Source organism: Salvelinus fontinalis, chromosome 7, assembly GCF_029448725.1.
Source record: "Salvelinus fontinalis isolate EN_2023a chromosome 7, ASM2944872v1, whole genome shotgun sequence".
NCBI classification, from domain to species: Eukaryota; Metazoa; Chordata; class Actinopteri; order Salmoniformes; family Salmonidae; genus Salvelinus; species Salvelinus fontinalis.
The window spans coordinates 5,985,278-6,009,277 of NC_074671.1; the positions used below are offsets into that span (position 1 = coordinate 5,985,278).

Below are 24,000 nucleotides of genomic sequence, written 5' to 3' on the forward strand. Positions count from 1 at the left end.
AATACCAAACTTGTATGCCGTCTGTAAATACGAATAAAATTGTTAAATTACAAGCCTAGTTGGTTTAACCACGGACAAAGCCAGGAAGCTTCCCGCGAGCCATGATTGGCTGAGATAATGGATGGGCTGGACATGCCGAGAGATGAGTTTGGATTGGTCTGCCATGTAGCACGCTTCTGTCTATAACGTGAGCCGCTCAGTACGAGTAGATAATCCTTGCTACCGCTGCTTTTTTTTTTAAAGATATCACGTCAGACACGGAGAAGTGTCAAAGTGTTGCTACTGCTCTCATCAACAACGATGCCCCCGAGTTTAGCGGGCGCTATCGACAAAGATCAGTGAGGAAAAAGTGATGGGACTACTATCTGCACACGATCAGTGTGAACTGGAGTGACTTGACAAACAACATGGCAAACAAGCTGTAGCTAGCTAACGCTAACATAGCTGTATAGCTAGCTAACGCTAACATAGCTGTATAGCTAGCTAACGCTAACAATCCAAACCAAAAAGACACGCTGCCGTGAAGCGTTGACCCATGAATACGGGTTGGAGTAGCTACATATTTCTAATTTTATACATTTCTAATTTTATCAGAACGTCATTTTCATTGCAATTTAAATCATAACTGGTAGCTAGCTAGTGAAGGTTAGCTTGCTGGCTCACTAGCTAACATTATGTGTATGACCGTGTTGTAAACTCTACCGTTTAGACCTTCTGTATCCTGTGTATGTGACAAATAAACTTGGATTTTATTTGATATAGTGTGTGTTTACCAGAGACGGTAACGTGAAAAACAACATGGCCAAGGACAAGTCAAAGTGTATTTTTCCCTGGAGTTTTTCCTTACCACTTTTAGTCTTGAAATCTTTGGTTGATTACTACCCTACCTTAATCACTCTGTTTAGCACATGGCCTCACATGTGAATTCTTAATGAGATGGGTGGGGCTAAGACTTAAGAGGGTGTGAACGATGCTGAATGGGTGGAGACAAAGAAGAGCTCTCCAGTAGATGTAGCAAAACATTCAAGGTCCATTTTCTCAAAAGTGACATTACAAGTTGATGAACTTTCAAAGCAAAATTATTTTCCCATTGTTCCTCAACTGCAGTGTAGGATCTACCATTTTGTAGCTCTGAGTCTCTACTTTTGCTACATAAGACCGAATAGAGCTGGTCAGTCACATTTACAACATTGTTCCATTACAATAACAAAAGCTGGTGCATGGGCTTGACTAGTCAGATTGGCTGGATTTGATCTACCATGGTGCTGAATCGCCACTACGGCCCACGGTGCTGAATCTCCACTACGGTCCACGGTGCTGAAGCTCCACTACGGCCCACGGTGCTGAATCTCCACTACGGCCCACGGTGCTGAATCTCCACTACGGCCCACGGTGCTGAAGCTCCACTACGGTCCACGGTGCTGAATCTCCACTACAGTCCACGGTGCTGAATCTCCACTACGGTCCACGGTGCTGAATCTCCACTACGGTCCACGGTGCTGAATCTCCACTACAGTCCACGGTGCTGAATCTCCACTACAGTCCACGGTGCTGAATCTCCACTACGGTCCACGGTGCTGAATCTCCACTACGGTCCACGGTGCTGAATCTCCACTACAGTCCACGGTGCTGAATCTCCACTACGGTCCACGGTGCTGAATCTCCACTACGGTCCACGGTGCTGAATCTCCACTACGGTCCACGGTGCTGAAGCTCCACTACGGTCCACGGTGCTGAATCTCCACTACAGTCCACGGTGCTGAATCTCCACTACAGTCCACGGTGCTGAATCTCCACTACAGTCCACGGTGCTGAATCTCCACTACAGTCCACGGTGCTGAATCTCCACTACGGTCCACGGTCCTGAAGCTCCACTACTAGGCCGATTTGCTTGTATGTTTGTTTAATGGAGAATCTGATACTCTCCCTGTGATAAAGTCACTGCAATAAGCCGGTTATCATAACATCTGCCATTACCATTAGCATCTACACTACATGACCAAAAGTATGTGGACACCTGCTCGTCGAACATCTCATTCCAAAATCGTGGGCATTAATATGGAGTTGGTCCCCCCCTTTGCTGCTATAAAAGCCTCCACTCTTCAGCCACAAGAGCATTAGTGAGGTCAGGCACTAATGTTGGGCGATTAGGCCTGGCTCGCAGTCGGTGTTCGATGAGATTGAGATCAGGGCTCTGTGCAGGCCAGTCAAGTACTTCCACAGCGATCTCGATAAACCATTTCAGTATGGACCTGGCTTTGTGCACGGGGGCATTGTCATGCTGAAACAGGGAAGGGCCTTCCCCAAACTGTTGCCACAAAGTTTGAAGCACAAAATCGTCTAGAATGTCACTGTATGCTGTAGCATTAAGATTTCCCTTCACTGCAGTGCTAGAGGCATCACTACAGACCAGGGTTTGATCCCAGGCTGTGATGCAGCCGGCCGCGACTGGGAGACCCATAAGGTGGCGCAAAATTGGCCCAGTGTCGTCCCAGGTTAAGGGAGGATTTGGCCGGCAGCGATGTCCTTGCCCCATCGTGCTCTAGCGACTCTTTGTGGCGGGCCGGGCGCATTCACGTTGACTTCGGTCGCCAGCTGGACAGTCTCTTCTCCGACAAAATTGGTGCAGGTGGCTTCCGGGTTAAGCGAGCAGCGTGTCAAGAAGCAGTGCGGCTTGGCAGGGTCGTGTTTCAGAGGACGCATGGCTCTCGACCTTCACCTCTCCAGTAAGGCCATTCAAAAAAATATATACGCAAGTCAGTTAAGAACAACTTCTTATTTACAATGACGGCCTACCGAGGAACAGTGGGTGAACTGCCTTGTTCAGGGGCAGAACGACAGATTTGTACCTTGTTGATTTTATTTATTTTTATTTCACCTTTATCTAACCAGGTAGGCTAGTTGAGAACAAGTTCTCATTTGCAACTGCGACCTGGTCAAAGATAAAGCAAAGCTTTATTTTGTCAGCTCAGGGATTCGATCCACCAACCTTTCGGTTACTGGCCCAACACTCGAACCACTAGGCTGCCATTCTACTGCCGATGTTTGTCTGTGGAGATTGCATGGCTGTGTGAGCGATTTTATACATCTGTCAGCAACACGTCTGGCTGAAATAACCAAATTCACTATTTTCTAGAAGACACCAAAACTATCAAATAACACATATGGAATCATGTAGTAACCAAAAAAGTGTTTAACAAATCAAAATATATTCTGTATTTGAGATTCTTCAAATAGCCACCCTTTGCCTGAATGACAGCTTTGCACACTCTTGGCATTCTCTCAACCAGCTTCATGAGGTAGTCACCTGGAATGCATTTCAATTAACAGGTGTGCCTTCTTAAAAGTTAATCTGTGGAATCTTTTTCCTTCTTAATGCGTTTGAGCCTATGTGTTGTGACAAGGTAGTGGTGGTATACAGAAGATGGCCCTATTTGGTAAAAGACCAAGTCCATATTATGGCAAGAACATGGTCGAATTGCTGCAAAGAAACCACTACTAAAGGAAACCAATAATAAGAAGAGACTTGCTTGGGCCAAGAAACACAAGCATTGGACATTAGACCGGTCGAAATTTGTCCTTTGGTCTTGAGTCCAAATTGGAGATTTTTGGTTCCAACCGCCGTGTCTTTGTGAGACGCGGTGTGGGTGAATGGATGATCTCCGCTTGTGTATTTCCCACCGTGAAGCATGGAGGAGGAGGTGTTATGGTGTGGTGGTGCTTTGCTGGTGACACTGTCGGTGAGTTATTTAGAATTCAAGGCACACACAACCAGCATAGCTACCACATCATTCTGCAGTGATACGCCATCCCATCTGGTTTGGGCTTAGTGGGACTATCATTTGTTCTTCACCAGGACAATGACCCAACACACCTCCAGGATGTGTAAGGGCTATTCAACCAAGAAGGAGAGTGATGGAGTGCTGCATCAGATGACCTAGCCTCCACAATCCCCCGACCTCAACCAAATTGAGATGGTTTGGGATGAATCGGACCACAGAGGGAAGGAAAAGCAGCCAACAAGGGCTCAGCATATGTGGGAACTCCTTCAAGACTTTTGGAAAAGCATTCCAGGTGAAGCTGGTTGAGCGAATGCCAAGAGTGTCCAAAGCTATTTGAAGAATTTGTTTAACACTTTTTTGGTTACTACATGATTCCATATGTGTGATTTCATGGTGTTGATGTCTTCACTATTATTCTACAATGTAGAAAATTCATTAAAAATAAGAAAAACCCTTGAATGAGTAGGTGTTCTAAAACGTTTGACCGGTAGTGTATTTATCCAGCTACTGGCCACTATTACTCCTGTTACATGTATATATTACCATTAGTATCTATCTTTTTATCCTGTTACTGGTCACTATTGCATGTATATATTACCATTAGTATATAGGTATTTATATATTCCTGCTACCAGTTACACTTCAGCCCTGTTCACAATATATATATATATATATATATATATATATATATATATATATATATATATATACATAGTCCCCACAAGTAGTTTCACACACACACACACACACACACACACACACACACACACACACACACACACACACACACACACACACACACACTATCTTCCTCCAGCATGGAGATATTATATCCATATTATGATGTATTATGATTATGATATGGGAGACAGGATGGTATTCATAAAAAAAAAATTATAGGACATTTCTGTCACTCGGCCAAGCTGGCACAGGACCAATAGAAACACAGCTATGAGAATACTGTGGGAGTGTGTGTGTGTGTTTATATTCACGCTAAAACGTTTCGATGCTATCAACAACGGATAACATCAGAGCAGAAATGGGAAGTCTGGACTTGTTGTTGGACCAACTGTTATACTGCTGGTTACGTTTGTCCAGGATAGATCTAAGGCTGCAACATTAAGACTACATTACCCACAATCCCTTGCCGCGAACTCAATCCCCCTACTACTAGCCTACACTTCCCAGCTAGCTTCAAACTCATTCACCCCAGTCTTTTCTCCCACACAGCAGAAATAACAGGGGGAGTAGTCTACTGTACAAAGACAGCAAAACACACATCTGCTTCCATACGAAAACAAACAGAGTCTACAGCAGATCTTACCCTGCTATTCTCTAATATAAACAGAACTATAGCTTTCTAAACATTGACTTAAGTTGCTCCACTCGCGTAAGGCGAGAGAGACCTAGGGGGGACAGAGAGTAAATAAGTTGTAGTGTCTGAGAACCACCAGGAGGGGGCAGCACACTAGACATCCCTGTTACAGATGGGCTCAGAGCCCAACATTCACACCCGGCACAGCTTTATACACGTAGTAGAGTAGGGATGAGTTGTGACAGATGCCCCCAGGCTCTATCCCAAAGGGCACCCTATTCCCTACATAGTGCTATGGGACTTGGTCAAATGTAGTGCACTAAATAGGAAATGATAAACTGGGTGGTTCGAGCCCTGAATGCTGATTGGCTGACAGCCGTGGTATATCAGACCGTATAGCACGTATAGACCGTATAGCTATACGTATAGCACCGTATAGCACGACAAAAAACTGTTATTTTCATCGCTCTAATTACATTGGTAACCAGTTTATAATAGCAATAAGGCACCTCTGGGGTTTGGTGATATATGGCCAATACACCACGGCTAAGGGCTGTGTCCAGGCACCCCGCGTTGAGCATAAGAACAGCCCTTAGTCGTGCCTTATTGCTTAATTATGGTGCCATTTGGGAATGTAGAATATAGTCACTAGACTGGCCCATAGTGAAAGGAGAGGGATCTGATGCCTGGAAAGGGGCGCTAGTGTTTCCACAGCCAAAAGCGGCCTCTGGCAATAGTACACACACACACACAACACGGCCACTTGGCTGCGTCCTCTGTGGGTAAAATCAAGTTGCTCTGTCCAGGACCCAGTCTTTTGGCTGTGTTTTCACACAGTGCGTGAGCAGTGCTGGCAGACAGGATATTGCAGGGAGAGAGGACCCTAATGAGGTCAGGGATGATGTCATGATCGCTCTCTCTCTCTCTCTCCAGCGCTCTAATCATCCTGCTCTCTCCTCTAGTCTTCTCTCCTTCTCCCTCCCTCCTTACTGAGGTATATAGAGTGTCATTTAGGACACAAACCATATCTAACATTAATGCTATTAATCCACGTAAGTCATTGACAACAAACAGTATTTTAAACAACAATGACAATCCTTTGAGGCTCCATCTGTTTTTATTTTAACTAAGCAAGTCAGTTAAGAACAAATTCTTATTTATAATGATGGCCTACCGGGGAACTGCCTTGTTCAGGGGCAGAATGACATATTTTCACCTTGTCAGCTCGGGGATTCGATCCAGCAACCTTTCGCTTACTGGCCCAACACTCTAACCACTAGACTACCTGCCGCTGTTACTGATGGCCTTTGGTATCTACCGTCTACGTCTACCAGGGGAAAAGGTATCTACCGTCTACCAGGGGAAAAGGTATCTACCGTCTACCAGGGGAAAAGGTATCTACCGTCTACCAGGGGAAAGGTATCTACCGTCTACCAGGGAAAAGGTATCTACCGTCTACCAGGGAAAAGGTATCTACCGTCTACCAGGGAAAAGGTATCTACCGTCTACCAGGGAAAAGGTATCTACCAGGGGAAAAGGTATCTACCATCTACCAGGGGAAAAGGTATCTACCGTCTACCAGGGGAAAAGGTATCTACCGTCTACCAGGGGAAAAGGTATCTACCAGGGGAAAAGGTATCTACCGTCTACCAGGGGAAAACGTATCTACCGTCTACCAGGGGAAAAGGTATCTACCAGGGGAAAAGGTATCTACCGTCTACCAGGGGAAAAGGTATCTACCGTCTACCAGGGGAAAAGGTATCTACCGTCTACCAGGGAAAAGGTATCTACCGTCTACCAGGGAAAAGGTATCTACCGTCTACCAGGGGAAAAGGTATCTACCGTCTACCAGGGAAAAGGTATCTACCGTCTACCAGGGGAAAAGGTATCTACCGTCTACCAGGAGAAAAGGTATCTACCGTCTACCAGGGAAAAGGTATCTACCGTCTACCAGGGGAAAAGGTATCTACCGTCTACCAGGGGAAAAGGTATCTACCATCTACCAGGGGAAAAGGTATCTACCGTCTACCAGGGGAAAAGGTATCTACCGTCTACCAGGGGAAAAGGTATCTACCGTCTACCAGGGGAAAAGGTATCTACCGTCTACCAGGGGAAAGGTATCTACCATCTACCAGGAGAAAAGGTATCTACCGTCTACCAGGGGAAAAGGTATCTACCGTCTACCAGGGGAAAAGGTATCTACCGTCTACCAGGAGAAAAGGTATCTACCGTCTACCAGGGGAAAAGGTATCTACCGTCTAGTCTACCAGGGGAAAAGGTATCTACCGTCTAGTCTACCAGGGGAAAAGGTATCTACCGTCTACCAGGGGAAAAGGTATCTACCGTCTACCAGGGGAAAAGGTATCTACCGTCTACCAGGGGAAAAGGTATCTACCAGGGGAAAAGGTATCTACCATCTACCAGGGAAAAGGTATCTACCGTCTACCAGGGGAAAAGGTATCTACCGTCTACCAGGGGAAAAAGTATCTACCAGGGTAAAAGGTATCTACCGTCTAGTCTACCAGGGGAAAAGGTATCTACCGTCTACCAGGGAAAAGGTATCTACCGTCTACCAGGGGAAAGGTATCTACCGTCTACCAGGGTAAAAGGTATCTACCGTCTACCAGGGGAAAAGGTATCTACCGTCTACCAGGGGAAAAGGTATCTACCGTCTACCAGGGGAAAAGGTATCTACCGTCTACCAGGGGAAAAGGTATCTACCGTCTACCAGGGGAAAAGGTATCTACCAGGGGAAAAGTTATCTACCGTCTACCAGGGGAAAAGTTATCTACCGTCTACCAGGGGAAAAGGTATCTACCGTCTACCAGGGAAAAGGTATCTACCGTCTACCAGGGAAAAGGTATCTACCATCTACCAGGGGAAAAGGTATCTACCAGGGAAAAGGTATCTACCGTCTACCAGGGGAAAAGGTATCTACCGTCTACCAGGGGAAAAGGTATCTACCATCTACCAGGGAAAAGGTATCTACCAGGGAAAAGGTATCTACCATCTACCAGGGAAAAGGTATCTACCAGGGAAAAGGTATCTACCGTCTACCAGGGGAAAAGGTATCTACCGTCTACCAGGGAAAAGGTATCTACCGTCTACCAGGGGAAAAGGTATCTACCAGGGGAAAAGGTATCTACCATCTACCAGGGGAAAAGGTATCTACCGTCTACCAGGGGAAAAGGTATCTACCAGGGAAAAGGTATCTACCAGGGAAAAGGTATCTACCGTCTACCAGGGGAAAAGGTATCTACCGTCTACCAGGGGAAAAGGTATCTACCATCTACCAGGGGAAAAGGTATCTACCGTCTACCAGGGAAAAGGTATCTACCGTCTACCAGGGAAAAGGTATCTACCGTCTACCAGGGAAAAGGTATCTACCGTCTACCAGGGGAAAAGGTATCTACCGTCTACCAGGGGAAAAGGTATCTACCGTCTACCAGGGAAAAGGTATCTACCGTCTACCAGGGTAAAAGGTATCTACCGTCTACCAGGGTAAAAGGTATCTACCGTCTACCAGGGGAAAAGGTATCTACCGTCTACCAGGGGAAAAGGTATCTACCAGGGGAAAAGGTATCTACCGTCTACCAGGGGAAAAGGTATCTACCGTCTACCAGGGGAAAAGGTATCTACCGTCTACCAGGAGAAAAGGTATCTACCGTCTACCAGGGGAAAAGGTATCTACCGTCTACCAGGGGAAAGGTATCTACCGTCTACCAGGGGAAAAGGTATCTACCGTCTACCAGGGGAAATGGTATCTACCGTCTACCAGGGTAAAAGGTATCTACCGTCTACCAGGAGAAAAGGTATCTACCGTCTACCAGGAGAAAAGGTATCTACCGTCTACCAGGGGAAAAGGTATCTACCGTCTACCAGGGAAAAGGTATCTACCGTCTACCAGGGGAAAAGGTATCTACCGTCTACCAGGGGAAAAGGTATCTACCGTCTACCAGGGGAAAAGCATCTACCGTCTACCAGGGAAAAGGTATCTACCATCTACCAGGGGAAAAGGTATCTACCGTCTACCAGGGAAAAGGTATCTACCGTCTACCAGGGAAAAGGTATCTACCGTCTACCAGGGAAAAGGTATCTACCGTCTACCAGGGGAAAAGGTATCTACCGTCTACCAGGGGAAAAGGTATCTACCAGGGAAAAGGTATCTACCGTCTACCAGGGGAAAAGTTATCTACCGTCTACCAGGGGAAAAGGTATCTACCGTCTACCAGGGAAAAGGTATCTACCGTCTACCAGGGGAAAAGGTATCTACCGTCTACCAGGGGAAAAGGTATCTACCGTCTACCAGGAGAAAGGTATCTACCGTCTACCAGGAGAAAAGGTATCTACCGTCTACCAGGGAAAAGGTATCTACCGTCTACCAGGGAAAAGGTATCTACCGTCTACCAGGAGAAAAGGTATCTACCGTCTACCAGGGAAAAGGTATCTACCATCTACCAGGGAAAAGGTATCTACCGTCTACCAGGGAAAAGGTATCTACCATCTACCAGGGAAAAGGTATCTACCATCTACCAGGGAAAAGGTATCTACCGTCTACCAGGGGAAAAGGTATCTACCATCTACCAGGGGAAAAGGTATCTACCATCTACCAGGGGAAAAGGTATCTACCATCTACCAGGGAAAAGGTATCTACCATCTACCAGGGGAAAAGGTATCTACCGTCTACCAGGGGAAAAGGTATCTACCATCTACCAGGGGAAAAGGTATCTACCGTCTACCAGGGAAAAGGTATCTACCGTCTACCAGGGAAAAGGTATCTACCGTCTACCAGGGAAAAGGTATCTACCGTCTACCAGGGGAAAAGGTATCTACCGTCTACCAGGGGAAAAGGTATCTACCGTCTACCAGGGGAAAAGGTATCTACCGTCTACCAGGGGAAAAGGTATCTACCGTCTACCAGGGAAAAGGTATCTACCATCTACCAGGGAAAAGGTATCTACCGTCTACCAGGGGAAAAGGTATCTACCGTCTACCAGGGAAAAGGTATCTACCGTCTACCAGGGTAAAGGTATCTACCATCTACCAGGGGAAAAGGTATCTACCATCTACCAGGGGAAAAGGTATCTACCGTCTACCAGGGGAAAAGGTATCTACCGTCTACCAGGGGAAAAGGTATCTACCGTCTACCAGGGGAAAAGGTATCTACCGTCTACCAGGGGAAAAGGTATCTACCGTCTACCAGGGGAAAAGGTATCTACCGTCTACCAGGGGAAAAGGTATCTACCGTCTACCAGGGGAAAAGGTATCTACCGTCTACCAGGAGAAAAGGTATCTACCATCTACCAGGGGAAAAGGTATCTACCATCTACCAGGGGAAAAGGTATCTACCGTCTACCAGGGTAAAAGGTATCTACCGTCTACCAGGGTAAAAGGTATCTACCGTCTACCAGGGGAAAAGGTATCTACCGTCTACCAGGGGAAAAGGTATCTACCAGGGGAAAAGTTATCTACCGTCTACCAGGGGAAAAGTTATCTACCGTCTACCAGGGGAAAAGGTATCTACCGTCTACCAGGGAAAAGGTATCTACCGTCTACCAGGGAAAAGGTATCTACCATCTACCAGGGGAAAAGGTATCTACCAGGGAAAAGGTATCTACCGTCTACAAGGGGAAAAGGTATCTACCGTCTACCAGGGGAAAAGGTATCTACCATCTACCAGGGAAAAGGTATCTACCAGGGAAAAGGTATCTACCATCTACCAGGGAAAAGGTATCTACCAGGGAAAAGGTATCTACCGTCTACCAGGGGAAAAGGTATCTACCGTCTACCAGGGAAAAGGTATCTACCGTCTACCAGGGGAAAAGGTATCTACCAGGGGAAAAGGTATCTACCATCTACCAGGGGAAAAGGTATCTACCGTCTACCAGGGGAAAAGGTATCTACCAGGGAAAAGGTATCTACCAGGGAAAAGGTATCTACCGTCTACCAGGGGAAAAGGTATCTACCGTCTACCAGGGGAAAAGGTATCTACCATCTACCAGGGGAAAAGGTATCTACCGTCTACCAGGGAAAAGGTATCTACCGTCTACCAGGGAAAAGGTATCTACCGTCTACCAGGGAAAAGGTATCTACCGTCTACCAGGGGAAAAGGTATCTACCGTCTACCAGGGGAAAAGGTATCTACCGTCTACCAGGGAAAAGGTATCTACCGTCTACCAGGGTAAAAGGTATCTACCGTCTACCAGGGTAAAAGGTATCTACCGTCTACCAGGGGAAAAGGTATCTACCGTCTACCAGGGGAAAAGGTATCTACCAGGGGAAAAGGTATCTACCGTCTACCAGGGGAAAAGGTATCTACCGTCTACCAGGGGAAAAGGTATCTACCGTCTACCAGGAGAAAAGGTATCTACCGTCTACCAGGGGAAAAGGTATCTACCGTCTACCAGGGGAAAGGTATCTACCGTCTACCAGGGGAAAAGGTATCTACCGTCTACCAGGGGAAATGGTATCTACCGTCTACCAGGGTAAAAGGTATCTACCGTCTACCAGGAGAAAAGGTATCTACCGTCTACCAGGAGAAAAGGTATCTACCGTCTACCAGGGGAAAAGGTATCTACCGTCTACCAGGGAAAAGGTATCTACCGTCTACCAGGGGAAAAGGTATCTACCGTCTACCAGGGGAAAAGGTATCTACCGTCTACCAGGGGAAAAGCATCTACCGTCTACCAGGGAAAAGGTATCTACCATCTACCAGGGGAAAAGGTATCTACCGTCTACCAGGGAAAAGGTATCTACCGTCTACCAGGGAAAAGGTATCTACCGTCTACCAGGGAAAAGGTATCTACCGTCTACCAGGGGAAAAGGTATCTACCGTCTACCAGGGGAAAAGGTATCTACCAGGGAAAAGGTATCTACCGTCTACCAGGGGAAAAGTTATCTACCGTCTACCAGGGGAAAAGGTATCTACCGTCTACCAGGGAAAAGGTATCTACCGTCTACCAGGGGAAAAGGTATCTACCGTCTACCAGGGGAAAAGGTATCTACCGTCTACCAGGAGAAAGGTATCTACCGTCTACCAGGAGAAAAGGTATCTACCGTCTACCAGGGAAAAGGTATCTACCGTCTACCAGGGAAAAGGTATCTACCGTCTACCAGGAGAAAAGGTATCTACCGTCTACCAGGGAAAAGGTATCTACCATCTACCAGGGAAAAGGTATCTACCGTCTACCAGGGAAAAGGTATCTACCATCTACCAGGGAAAAGGTATCTACCATCTACCAGGGAAAAGGTATCTACCGTCTACCAGGGGAAAAGGTATCTACCATCTACCAGGGGAAAAGGTATCTACCATCTACCAGGGGAAAAGGTATCTACCATCTACCAGGGAAAAGGTATCTACCATCTACCAGGGGAAAAGGTATCTACCGTCTACCAGGGGAAAAGGTATCTACCATCTACCAGGGGAAAAGGTATCTACCGTCTACCAGGGAAAAGGTATCTACCGTCTACCAGGGAAAAGGTATCTACCGTCTACCAGGGAAAAGGTATCTACCGTCTACCAGGGGAAAAGGTATCTACCGTCTACCAGGGGAAAAGGTATCTACCGTCTACCAGGGGAAAAGGTATCTACCGTCTACCAGGGGAAAAGGTATCTACCGTCTACCAGGGAAAAGGTATCTACCATCTACCAGGGAAAAGGTATCTACCGTCTACCAGGGGAAAAGGTATCTACCGTCTACCAGGGAAAAGGTATCTACCGTCTACCAGGGTAAAGGTATCTACCATCTACCAGGGGAAAAGGTATCTACCATCTACCAGGGGAAAAGGTATCTACCGTCTACCAGGGGAAAAGGTATCTACCGTCTACCAGGGGAAAAGGTATCTACCGTCTACCAGGGGAAAAGGTATCTACCGTCTACCAGGGGAAAAGGTATCTACCGTCTACCAGGGGAAAAGGTATCTACCGTCTACCAGGGGAAAAGGTATCTACCGTCTACCAGGGGAAAAGGTATCTACCGTCTACCAGGAGAAAAGGTATCTACCATCTACCAGGGGAAAAGGTATCTACCATCTACCAGGGGAAAAGGTATCTACCGTCTACCAGGGTAAAAGGTATCTACCGTCTACCAGGGTAAAAGGTATCTACCGTCTACCAGGGGAAAAGGTATCTACCGTCTACCAGGGGAAAAGGTATCTACCGTCTACCAGGGGAAAAGGTATCTACCAGGGGAAAAGGTATCTACCGTCTACCAGGGGAAAAGGTATCTACCGTCTACCAGGGAAAAGGTATCTACCGTCTACCAGGGGAAAAGGTATCTACCGTCTACCAGGGGAAAAGGTATCTACCGTCTACCAGGAGAAAAGGTATCTACCATCTACCAGGGGAAATGGTATCTACCGTCTACCAGGGAAAAGGTATCTACCGTCTACCAGGGGAAAGGTATCTACCGTCTACCAGGGGAAAAGGTATCTACCGTCTACCAGGGGAAAAGGTATCTACCGTCTACCAGGGGAAAAGGTATCTACCGTCTACCAGGAGAAAAGGTATCTACCGTCTACCAGGGGAAAAGGTATCTACCGTCTACCAGGGGAAAAGGTATCTACCGTCTACCAGGGGAAAAGGTATCTACCGTCTACCAGGGAAAAGGTATCTACCGTCTACCAGGGGAAAAGGTATCTACCATCTACCAGGGAAAAGGGAAATGGGATCTACCACCTATAGGGAAGATTTGGAGATGTTCATATTGAAACATATACAGTGGGGAGAACAAGTATTTGATACACTGCCGATTTTGCAGGTTTTCCTACTTACAAAGCATGTAGAGGTCTGTAATTTTTTATCATAGGTACACTTCAACTGTGAGAGACGGAATCTAAAACAAAACTCCAGAAAATCACATTGTATGATTTTTAAGTAATTAATTTGCATTTTATTGCATGACATGAGTATTTGATACATCAGAAAAGCAGAACTTAATATTTGGTACAGAAACCTTCGTTTGCAATTACAGAGGTCATACGTTTCCTGTAGTTCTTGACCAGGTTTGTGCACACTGCAGCAGGGATTTTGGCCCACTTCTCCATACAGACCTTCTCCAGATCCTTCAGGTTTCGGGGCTGTCGCTGGGCAATACGGACTTTCAGCTCCCTCTAAAGATTTTCTATTGGGTTCAGGTCTGGAGACTGGCTAGGCCACTCCAGGACCTTGAGATGCTTCTTACGGAGCCACTCCTTAGTTGCCCTGGCTGTGTGTTTCGGGTCGTTGTCATGCTGGAAGACCCAGCCACGACCCATCTTCAATGCTCTTACTGAGGGAAGGAGGTTGTTGGCCAAGATCTCGCGATACATGGCCCCATCCATCCTCCCCTCAATACGGTGCAGTCGTCCTGTCCCCTTTGCAGAAAAGCATCCCCAAAGAATGATGTTTCCACCTCCATGCTTCACGGTTGGGATGGTGTTCTTAGGGTTGTACTCATCGTTCTTCTTCCTCCAAACACGGCGAGTGGAGTTTAGACCAAAACGCTCTATTTTTGTCTCATCAGACCACATGACCTTCTCCCATTCCTCCTCTGGATCATCCAGATGGTCATTGGCAAACTTCAGACAGGCCTGGACATGCGCTGGCTTGAGCAGGGGGACCTTGTGTAGTGTGTTACTAATGGTTTTCTTTGAGACTGTGGTCCCAGCTCTCTTCAGGTCATTGACCAGGTCCTGCCATGTAGTTCTGGGCTGATCCCTCACCTTCCTCATGATCATTGATGCCCCACGAGGTGAGATCTTGCATGGAGCCCCAGACCGAGGGTGATTGACCGTCATCTTGAACTTCTTCCATTTTCTAATAATTGCGCCAACAGTTGTTGCCTTCTCACCAAGCTGCTTGCCTATTGCCCTGTAGCCCATCCCAGCCTTGTGCAGGTCTTCAATTTTTCCCTGATGTCCTTACACAGCTCACTGGTCTTGGCCATTGTGGAGAGGTTGGAGTCTGTTTGATTGAGTGTGTGGACAGGTGTCTTTTATACAGGTAACGAGTTCAAACAGGTGCAGTTAATACAGGTAATGAGTGGAGAACAGGAGGGCTTCTTAAAGAAAAACGAACATGTCTGTGAGAGCCGGAATTCTTACTGGTTGGTAGGTGATCAAATACTTATGTCATGCAATAAAATGCAAATTAATTACTTAAAAATCATACAATGTGATTTTCTGGATTTTTGTTTTAGATTCCGTCTCTCACAGTTGAAGTGTACCTATGATCAAAATTACAGGCCTCTACATGCTTTGTAAGTAGGAAAACCTACAAAATCGGCAGTGTATCAAATACTTGTTCTCCCCACTGTATTCCCCCCCCCCCCTCCCCTAACTTGTTTGATTAGTACAGATCCTCTCAGAGACCCCCCCCCACACCCTGCCCGCTTCCTCTCTAATCTCGGTCTCTGCTTCCTCCTGCATGTATTGCAGTCTGCCTCAGCCTCAACACATCACTGTCTGTCTCAGTAGCTTACTTTCTGCAAAGCCAAGTTATTATGAGAACTTTAGTGGCCTATTTTTTTTCTCCTGTTGAGGTACGTTCCGTTTAACGTCAGCTTCATACTTCATCTAGCCAGCACCCTTCAACATTACGGCAATAGAAGTCTCTTCCGGCAGCTAGTCATCTGACATATCTATAAGTAACTACTTTCTCTTAATGTTGCAACCAGTTGTGCACTCATTCTCCGAGATTCAATATTTCTTTGTTTTGGGGGATGTCTGTAAACATGGCAGAAGTTGAGGGATGGTTTTAAAAAAGGGCCTTTTGTCTCAAACACACAGAGCAGCGTCTAGTTAACTAGTTGAGCCGCCTCCGAGATGGGGCAGTTTGTTTCGCGTCAGGCTATGCCCTCGTCCTGTGCTGCTAAAAAGACAAATCAGGGGAGGAGGAAACCGGGAGACGCAGGCGAACATAACGAACAAACCACTGCTTTGCTCAATGCTGGGAGAAATATTTAGCTGTTGACCTGTATTTGATTTCCTTTATTGTGTACAAAATATATATATATTTTTTATTATTATAAACAATTACCGAGGTCCATGGCGGTAGCTAGCAAATATTCTGATAACTAACCCTTTCTGTCTGTGCTAATAGCTAGCTAGCGCTACTAGCTAGCCAGCCAGCAACTTGTAGTACTAGCTAGCCATTAGGCTACTAGCTAACTAGCCATTAACTAGTAGTACTAGTTAGCCATTAACTAGTAGTACTAGCTAGCCATTCGTGTAATAGCTAGCTAGCCAGTAACTAGTAGGACAAGGTAGTCATTAGGCTACTAGCTAGCTAGCCAGTGTAGCCAATATTTTAAGGTGACTGCATTAACTTCTTTGGGACTGGGGGGCAGTATTGAGTAGCTTGGATAAAAAGGTGCCCAGAGTAAACTGCCTGCTACTCAGTCCTAAAAGCTAGAATATGCATATAATTAGTAGATTTGGATAGAAAACACTCTGAAAACACTCTGTTTGAATGATGTCTGTGAGTATAACATAACTCATATGGCAGGCAAAAACCTGAGAAAAAATCAAACCAGGAAGTGGGAAATCTGAGGTTTGTAGTTTTTCAAGTCATTGCCTATCGAATATACAGTGTCTATGGGGTCATGTTGTACTTCCTAAGGCTTCCACTAGATGTCAACAGTCTTTAGAACCTCGTTTGATGCTTCTACTGTGAAGGAGGGGGGAATAAGAGCTGTTTGAGTCAGGGGTCTGGCAGAGTACCACAAGCTCAATCTCGCGCACTCCCGTGAGAGTTAGCCGCATTCCATTGCATTTCTACAGACAAAGGAATTCTCCGGTTGAAACATTATTGAAGATTTATGATAAAAACATTCTAAAGTTTGATTCTATACTTCGTTTGACATGTTTCTACGAACTGTAATATGACCTTTCGCCTGGACTTGCCTGCGCCTCCTGAGTTTGGATTTGTGTACTAAACGCGTGAACAAAAAGGAGGTATTTATGAACTTTATCCATCAAAACAAACATTTATTGTGGAACTGGGAGTCCTGGGAGTGCATTCTGATGAAGATCATCAAAGGTAAGTGAATATTTATAATGCTATTTCTGACTTCTGTTGACTCCACAACATGGCGGGTATCTGTATGGCTTGTTTTTGTGTCTGAGCGCCGTACTCAGATTATTGCATGGTGTGCTTTTTCCGTAAAGTTTTTTTGAAATCTGACAAAGTGGTTGCATTAAGGAGAAGTGGATCTAAAATTCCATGCATAACACTTGTATTTTCATCAACATTTATGATGACTATTTCTGTAAATTGATGTGGCTCTCTGCAAAATCACAGGATGTTTTGGAACTACTGAACATAACGCGCCAATGTAAACTGAGATTTTTTGATATAAATATGAACTTTATCGAACAAAACATACATGTATTGTGTAACATGAAGTCCTATGAGTGTCATCTGATGAAGATCATCAAAGGTTAGTGATTAATTTTATTTCTATTTCTGCTTTTTGTGACTCCTCTCTTTGGCTGACCTAACACAATCGTTTGGTGTGCTTTCGTCGTCAAGCCTTTTTGAAATCGGACACTGTGGCTGGATTTACAACAAGTTTATCTTTAAAATGGTGTAAAATACTTGTATGTTTGAAGAATTTTAATTATGGTATTCCTGTTTTGAATTTGGCGGCCCTGCAATTTCACTGGCTGTTGTTGAGGTGGGACGCTACCGCCCCCAATATCCCAGAGGGGGTAACTCACTGTAACACGATTTGACTACAAAATAAACATTGTAGGACGGTTCTAACGATGGCTCTGGGGAAACGAGGCACAAGGCTCGGTATGCCAAAAGCATCTTAAGGCTAATAAGTTCATCATTAGAACCATAGGATCCTACGGTATGACCAATGAACCAAGAGGATTTTGGGAACCGGGTCCTGGTCTTTACACACGGGTGTGCATCGGGAGAGTTTCAAGGGACGTGTCATTAGCAATAGATCCGTGGACAGAGGTCTTTAAAAATATATATATATATGTATATCATACCGTGTTATTGATGTGTAGCTTATAGGCTCATCACAAATGGCCAAATCCTGACAATGGCTAAAATAAAAAGACCATGTATAGACCACGGGTCATGACCACTCCATAGACCACGGGTCATGATCACTGTATAGACCACGGGTCATGACCACTGTATAGACCACGGGTCACGACCACTGCATAGACCACGGGTCATGACCACTGCATAGACCACGGGTCATGACCACTGCATAGACCACGGGTCATGACCACTGCATAGACCACGGGTCACGACCACTGCATAGAACACGGGTCACGACCACTGTATAGACTACGGGTCATGACCACTGTATAGACCACGGGTCACGACCACTGCACAGACCACGGGTCAGGACCACTGCATAGACCACGGGTCACGACCACTGTATAGACCACGGGTCACGACCACTGCATAGACCACGGGTCACGACCACTGCATAGACCACGGGTCACGACCACTGCATAGACCACGGGTCACGACCACAGCATAGACCACGGGTCATGACCACTGCATAGACCACGGGTCATGACCACTGCATAGACCACGGGTCACGACCACTGTATAGACCACGGGTCATGGCCACAGTATAGACCACGGGTCATGGCCACAGTATAGACCACGGGTCATGACCACTGCATAGACCACGGGTCATGACCACTGCATAGACCACGGGTCATGACCACAGCATAGACCACGGGTCACGACCACTGTATAGACCACGGGTCATGACCACAGTATAGACCACGGGTCATGACCACTGCATAGACCACGGGTCATGACCACTGCATAGACCACGGGTCATGACCACAGCATAGACCACGGGTCACGACCACTGTATAGACCACGGGTCATGTATAGATTGGGCTGGGCTGCCCTGGTATAGATCATTGGTCATGAGGCAAACATTTTTAGGCTACAGGTCAGTCATTCAGCTTGAACAGGTGGTGGAAGTGACTGTCTCACTGACCTAGAACACGCGACTCTCTCATCCTAGAACACGCGGCTCTCTCATTCTAGAACACGCGGCTCTCTCATTCTAGAACACGCGGCTCTCTCATTCTAGAACACGCGGCTCTCTCATTCTAGAACACGCGGCTCTCTCATTCTAGAACACGCGGCTCTCTCATTCTAGAACACGCGACTCTCTCCTTCTAGAACACGCGACTCTCTCCTTCTAGAACACGCGACTCTCTCATTCTAGAACACGCGGCTCTCTCATTCTAGAACACGCGGCTCTCTCATTCTAGAACACGCGACTCTCTCCTTCTAGAACACGCGACTCTCTCCTTCTAGAACACGTGGCTCTCTCATTCTAGAACACGCGGCTCTCTCATTCTAGAACACGCGGCTCTCTCATTCTAGAACACGCGGCTCTCTCATTCTAGAACACGCGGCTCTCTCATTCTAGAACACGCGGCTCTCTCATTCTAGAACACGCGACTCTCTCATTCTAGAACACGCGACTCTCTCCTTCTAGAACACGCGACTCTCTCATTCCAGAACACGCGACTCTCTCATTCTAGAACACGTGACTCTCTCATTCCAGAACACGCGACTCTCTCATCCTAGAACACGCGACTCTCTCATTCTAGAACACGCGACTCTCTCATTCTAGAACAAGCGACTCTCTCATTCTAGAACACGTGACTCTCTCATTCTAGAACACGTGACTCTCTCATTCTAGAACACGTGACTCTCTCATTCTAGAACACGTGACTCTCTCATTCTAGAACACGTGACTCTCTCATTCTAGAACACGTGACTCTCTCCTTCTAGAACACGTGACTCTCTCATTCTAGAACACGTGGCTCTCTCATTCTAGAACACGCGACTCTCTCATTCTAGAACACGCGACTCTCTCATTCTAGAACACGCGACTCTCATTCTAGATTCTCCGAATTTGACACTATTAAAGGGATACTTTGGGACAATGAGGACCTTTATCTAGTTCCCCAGTACTAGTCAGAGGAACTTGTGGATATTATTTTTCTGTCTCTGTGTGCAGTTGAGGAAGTTGCAAACTAGCTCTAGCGCAATGACTGGAAATATTCATTTATTTAATACCATTCATTCAACATCAACTTTCATTCAACAAAAAAAATAAATTATGTAATGAAAATATCACTAATAGTTAATATCCACTCTGTCAACTTGTACCCAAACCATGGTGCTACTCATCTTTTACAATTATGACTCATAAATGAGAGAAATCTCATGCCACCCACCTGCTCAGAGCGATCATATCCTGTGTCCTGTTTCTCAGTCTTCACATGGAGGGGGTGTTTCATTTCCGTCTTTACCTCTCCTCCTCCCTCCATCCTAGCCTGCCTCTCCTTCATGCCCCCTTCCTCTTCATCCAGCAGGTACCTCAGCAGTGCGTTGTCCTTCTTCTTGGGACTCAGGGGCTCCTGTTTGGAGGTGAGGTTCCCATCTGTACCCCCTCCTGTACCCCCCTGCTCTCCCAGCTCCTTGCCGGTGGCCTCAGCGGTGAGCTTGGCCAGGTCGACAGGAGAGGTGCTGTTCTGGAGCAGCCTGTGGAGTATTTTGTGTTTCTCCTTCAGGGATGTAACGTGGCCCCCCGGGGCCCCTGCACCATGAGGGCCCCCAAGCCCTGAGGAGGGGTCCTTGGGGTCTCCTCCTCCGTTGGGAGACGAGGGGGTGTCGAGGGGTTCGGACTTGGTGGTGAGGAGCTGGAGTAATTTGGTGTGGCCCTTGTTGTCGTGGAGGACACGGCTCTGCGCGTTGGGGCCGTCGTTTGAGCCGTCCCTCTCCTCTTTGACGTCACCGTGGTTACCGCCGCTACCGTTCTCGTCAGTCTGTCTGTCCATCTGTCTCTGGTCGTACTGTCCACCATGTTCTCCGTGAGGATCCATGTTAGCGCCACCGCCAAGCTTCGACATCATGTGAGGGTTGACCCCTGCCCCCATCGTGACTCCGACTGGCGACCCCATCATCTTCGTGTCCGGTGACCCCAGGGTGTGTGTGTGCGAATGCCCCCCAGCGCCATGAATTTGTGGGTGCACGCAACCGCCGTGTCCGACCCCGTGACACTCACTCAAGGCCTGCAGGGCCGACAGAGAACTACTGGTGTAGCTGTTAGCAAGACTGTTAGCCGCAGGACCGCTACCTCCTACTCCAACCACTGTTCCAGACCCACAAATCCCCACAGGGGAGGGCGAGTGCAAGCATGGGGCCACGCGAGGGCTCCCTGCCATCCCTGGACTCGCCCGGTGCCTAGGGGACAGCATCGAGTTCTGTTGCCCCAGATGTGGGCCTCCAGCTGGGCTAGGGCTGCTCCGAGACGGGCTGCTCATCCTCCAGCTGGCCCCTTGCTGGAGGGGGTGGTTGGTGGGGTTCATGCCCATGCCGCCCTGCATCCCTCCGGGGTAGCCCATGGGCTGGGGAGGGCAGCTGTAACGGTAGCCCTGCATGTGCCCAGACCCGGACCCCACGGCTCCGAGCCCTGGTTCTCTGGACCCTGGACCTCCATGAGGAAGGGAGAAGGGCGTGCTGTTAGAGCTGATCGTGGTGTCCTGCCCCTGGGGCACCAGGCCAGATATTGTCCCCGGGGTTGGAGGTGTCATTGAGGGGTTGGGGGCCATTGGTTTGGGGCCCATCACTGTCCCCTGCTGGCCCTGTCCACCGGGCCCCATGTCCTGACCCGGCCCCATACCACACACTGACTGCTCTCTGGGGAAAACAGACGGGATACAAGAGGTGGAGGTTACACACACAGAGAGCAGTAACACACACACACACACACACAGACACAGAGCAGTAACACACACAGAGCAGTAACACACACACACACAGAGCAGTAACACACACACACACAGAGCAGTAACACACACACACACACACACACACACACACACACACACACACACACACACACAGAGCAGTAACACACACAGAGCAGTAACACACACACACACACACAGAGCAGTAACAAACACACACACACACACACACACACACACACACACACACACACACACACACACACACACACACACACACACACACACACACACACACACACACACACACACACACACACACACACACACACACACACACACACACACAGAGAGAGAGAGAGAAAGCAGTAACATACCAGAGAGCAGTAAAACACACAGACAGAAAGAACATTCAATCCTGTGGTAACAGCTCCGGTGGACAATCCTGCAGTCAGCATGCCAATTGCACTCTCACTCAAAACGTGAGACATCTGTGGCATTGTGTAGTGTGACAAAACTACTTATTTTAGAGTGGCCTTTTACTGTACCCAGCACAATGTGCACCTGTGTAATTATCATGCTGTTAATTCAGCTTCTTGATATGCCACACCTGTCAGGTGGATGGATTATCTTGGCAAAGGAGAAATAACCACTGACAGGGATGTAAACAAATGTGTGTACAACATTTTAGAAAAATAAGCGTTTTGTGTGTATGGAACATTTCTGGGATATTTTATTTTATTTTCATGAAACATGGGACCAACACTTTACATGTTGTGTTTATATTTTAGTTCAACGTAGAATATGTATATGAGGCCACTGAGTAGGACTCTGGGGCAAGAACAGGTCTATACTCACACACACACTATACACCCTGAAACCCCTAATGTTAACCACTCTCTGGTTACACCCTGAAACCCCTAATGTTAACCACTCTGGTTACACCCTGAACCCCTAATGTTAACCACTCTCTGGTTACACCCTGAACCCCTAATGTTAACCACTCTGGTTACACCCTGAAACCCCTAATGTTAACCACTCTCTGGTTACACCCTGAACCCCTAATGTTAACCACTCTCTGGTTACACCCTGAACCCCTAATGTTAACCACTCTCTGGTTACACCCTGGACCCCTAATGTTAACCACTCTGGTTACACCCTGAAACCCCCTAATGTTAACCACTCTCTGGTTACACCCTGGACCCCTAATGTTAAACACTCTGGTTACACCCTGAACCCCTAATGTTAACCACTCTGGTTACACCCTGAACCCCTAATGTTAACCACTCTCTGGTTACACCCTGAAACCCCTAATGTTAACCACTCTCTGGTTACACCCTGAACCCCTAATGTTAACCACTCTCTGGTTACACCCTGAACCCCTAATGTTAACCTCTCTGGTTACACCCTGAAACCCCTAATGTTAACCACTCTCTGGTTACACCCTGAACCCCTAATGTTTACCACTCTGGTTACACCCTGAACCCCTAATGTTAACCTCTCTGGTTACACCCTGAAACCCCTAATGTTAACCACTCTCTGGTTACACCCTGAACCCCTAATGTTAACCACTCTGGTTACACCCTGAAACCCCTAATGTTAACCACTCTGGTTACACCCTGAAACCCCTAATGTTAACCACTCTGGTTACACCCTGAACCCCTAATGTTAACCACTCTCTGGTTACACCCTGAACCCCTAATGTTAACCACTCTCTGGTTACACCCTGAACCCCTAATGTTAACCACTCTGGTTACACCCTGAACCCCTAATGTTAACCACTCTCTGGTTACACCCTGAACCCCTAATGTTAACCACTCTCTGGTTACATCCTGAACCCCTAATGTTAACCACTCTCTGGTTACACCCTGGACCCCTAATGTTAAACACTCTGGTTACACCCTGGACCCCTAATGTTAACCACTCTCTGGTTACACCCTGAACCCCTAATGTTAACCACTCTCTGGTTACACCCTGAACCCCTAATGTTAACCACTCTCTGGTTACACCCTGAACCCCTAATGTTAACCACTCTGGTTACACCCTGAACCCCTAATGTTAACCACTCTCTGGTTACACCCTGAACCCCTAATGTTAACCACTCTCTGGTTACACCCTGAAACCCCTAATGTTAACCACTCTCTGGTTACACCCTGAACCCCT

The 24,000-nt window shown here is 47.0% G+C and overlaps 1 protein-coding gene across 1 annotated transcript in view; it reads right to left on the reverse strand.

Annotated features, from left to right (window-relative positions):
- LOC129858943 (nuclear receptor coactivator 2-like) overlaps window positions 1-24,000 on the reverse strand; it is a gene marked incomplete in the record, with an annotated part of 197,553 nt that overhangs the window by 47,587 nt on the left and 125,966 nt on the right. Inside the window, 1 exon segment of the mRNA XM_055928189.1 lies at window positions 20,323-21,787. Coding sequence (XP_055784164.1) covers window positions 20,323-21,787 — 1,465 coding nt within the window.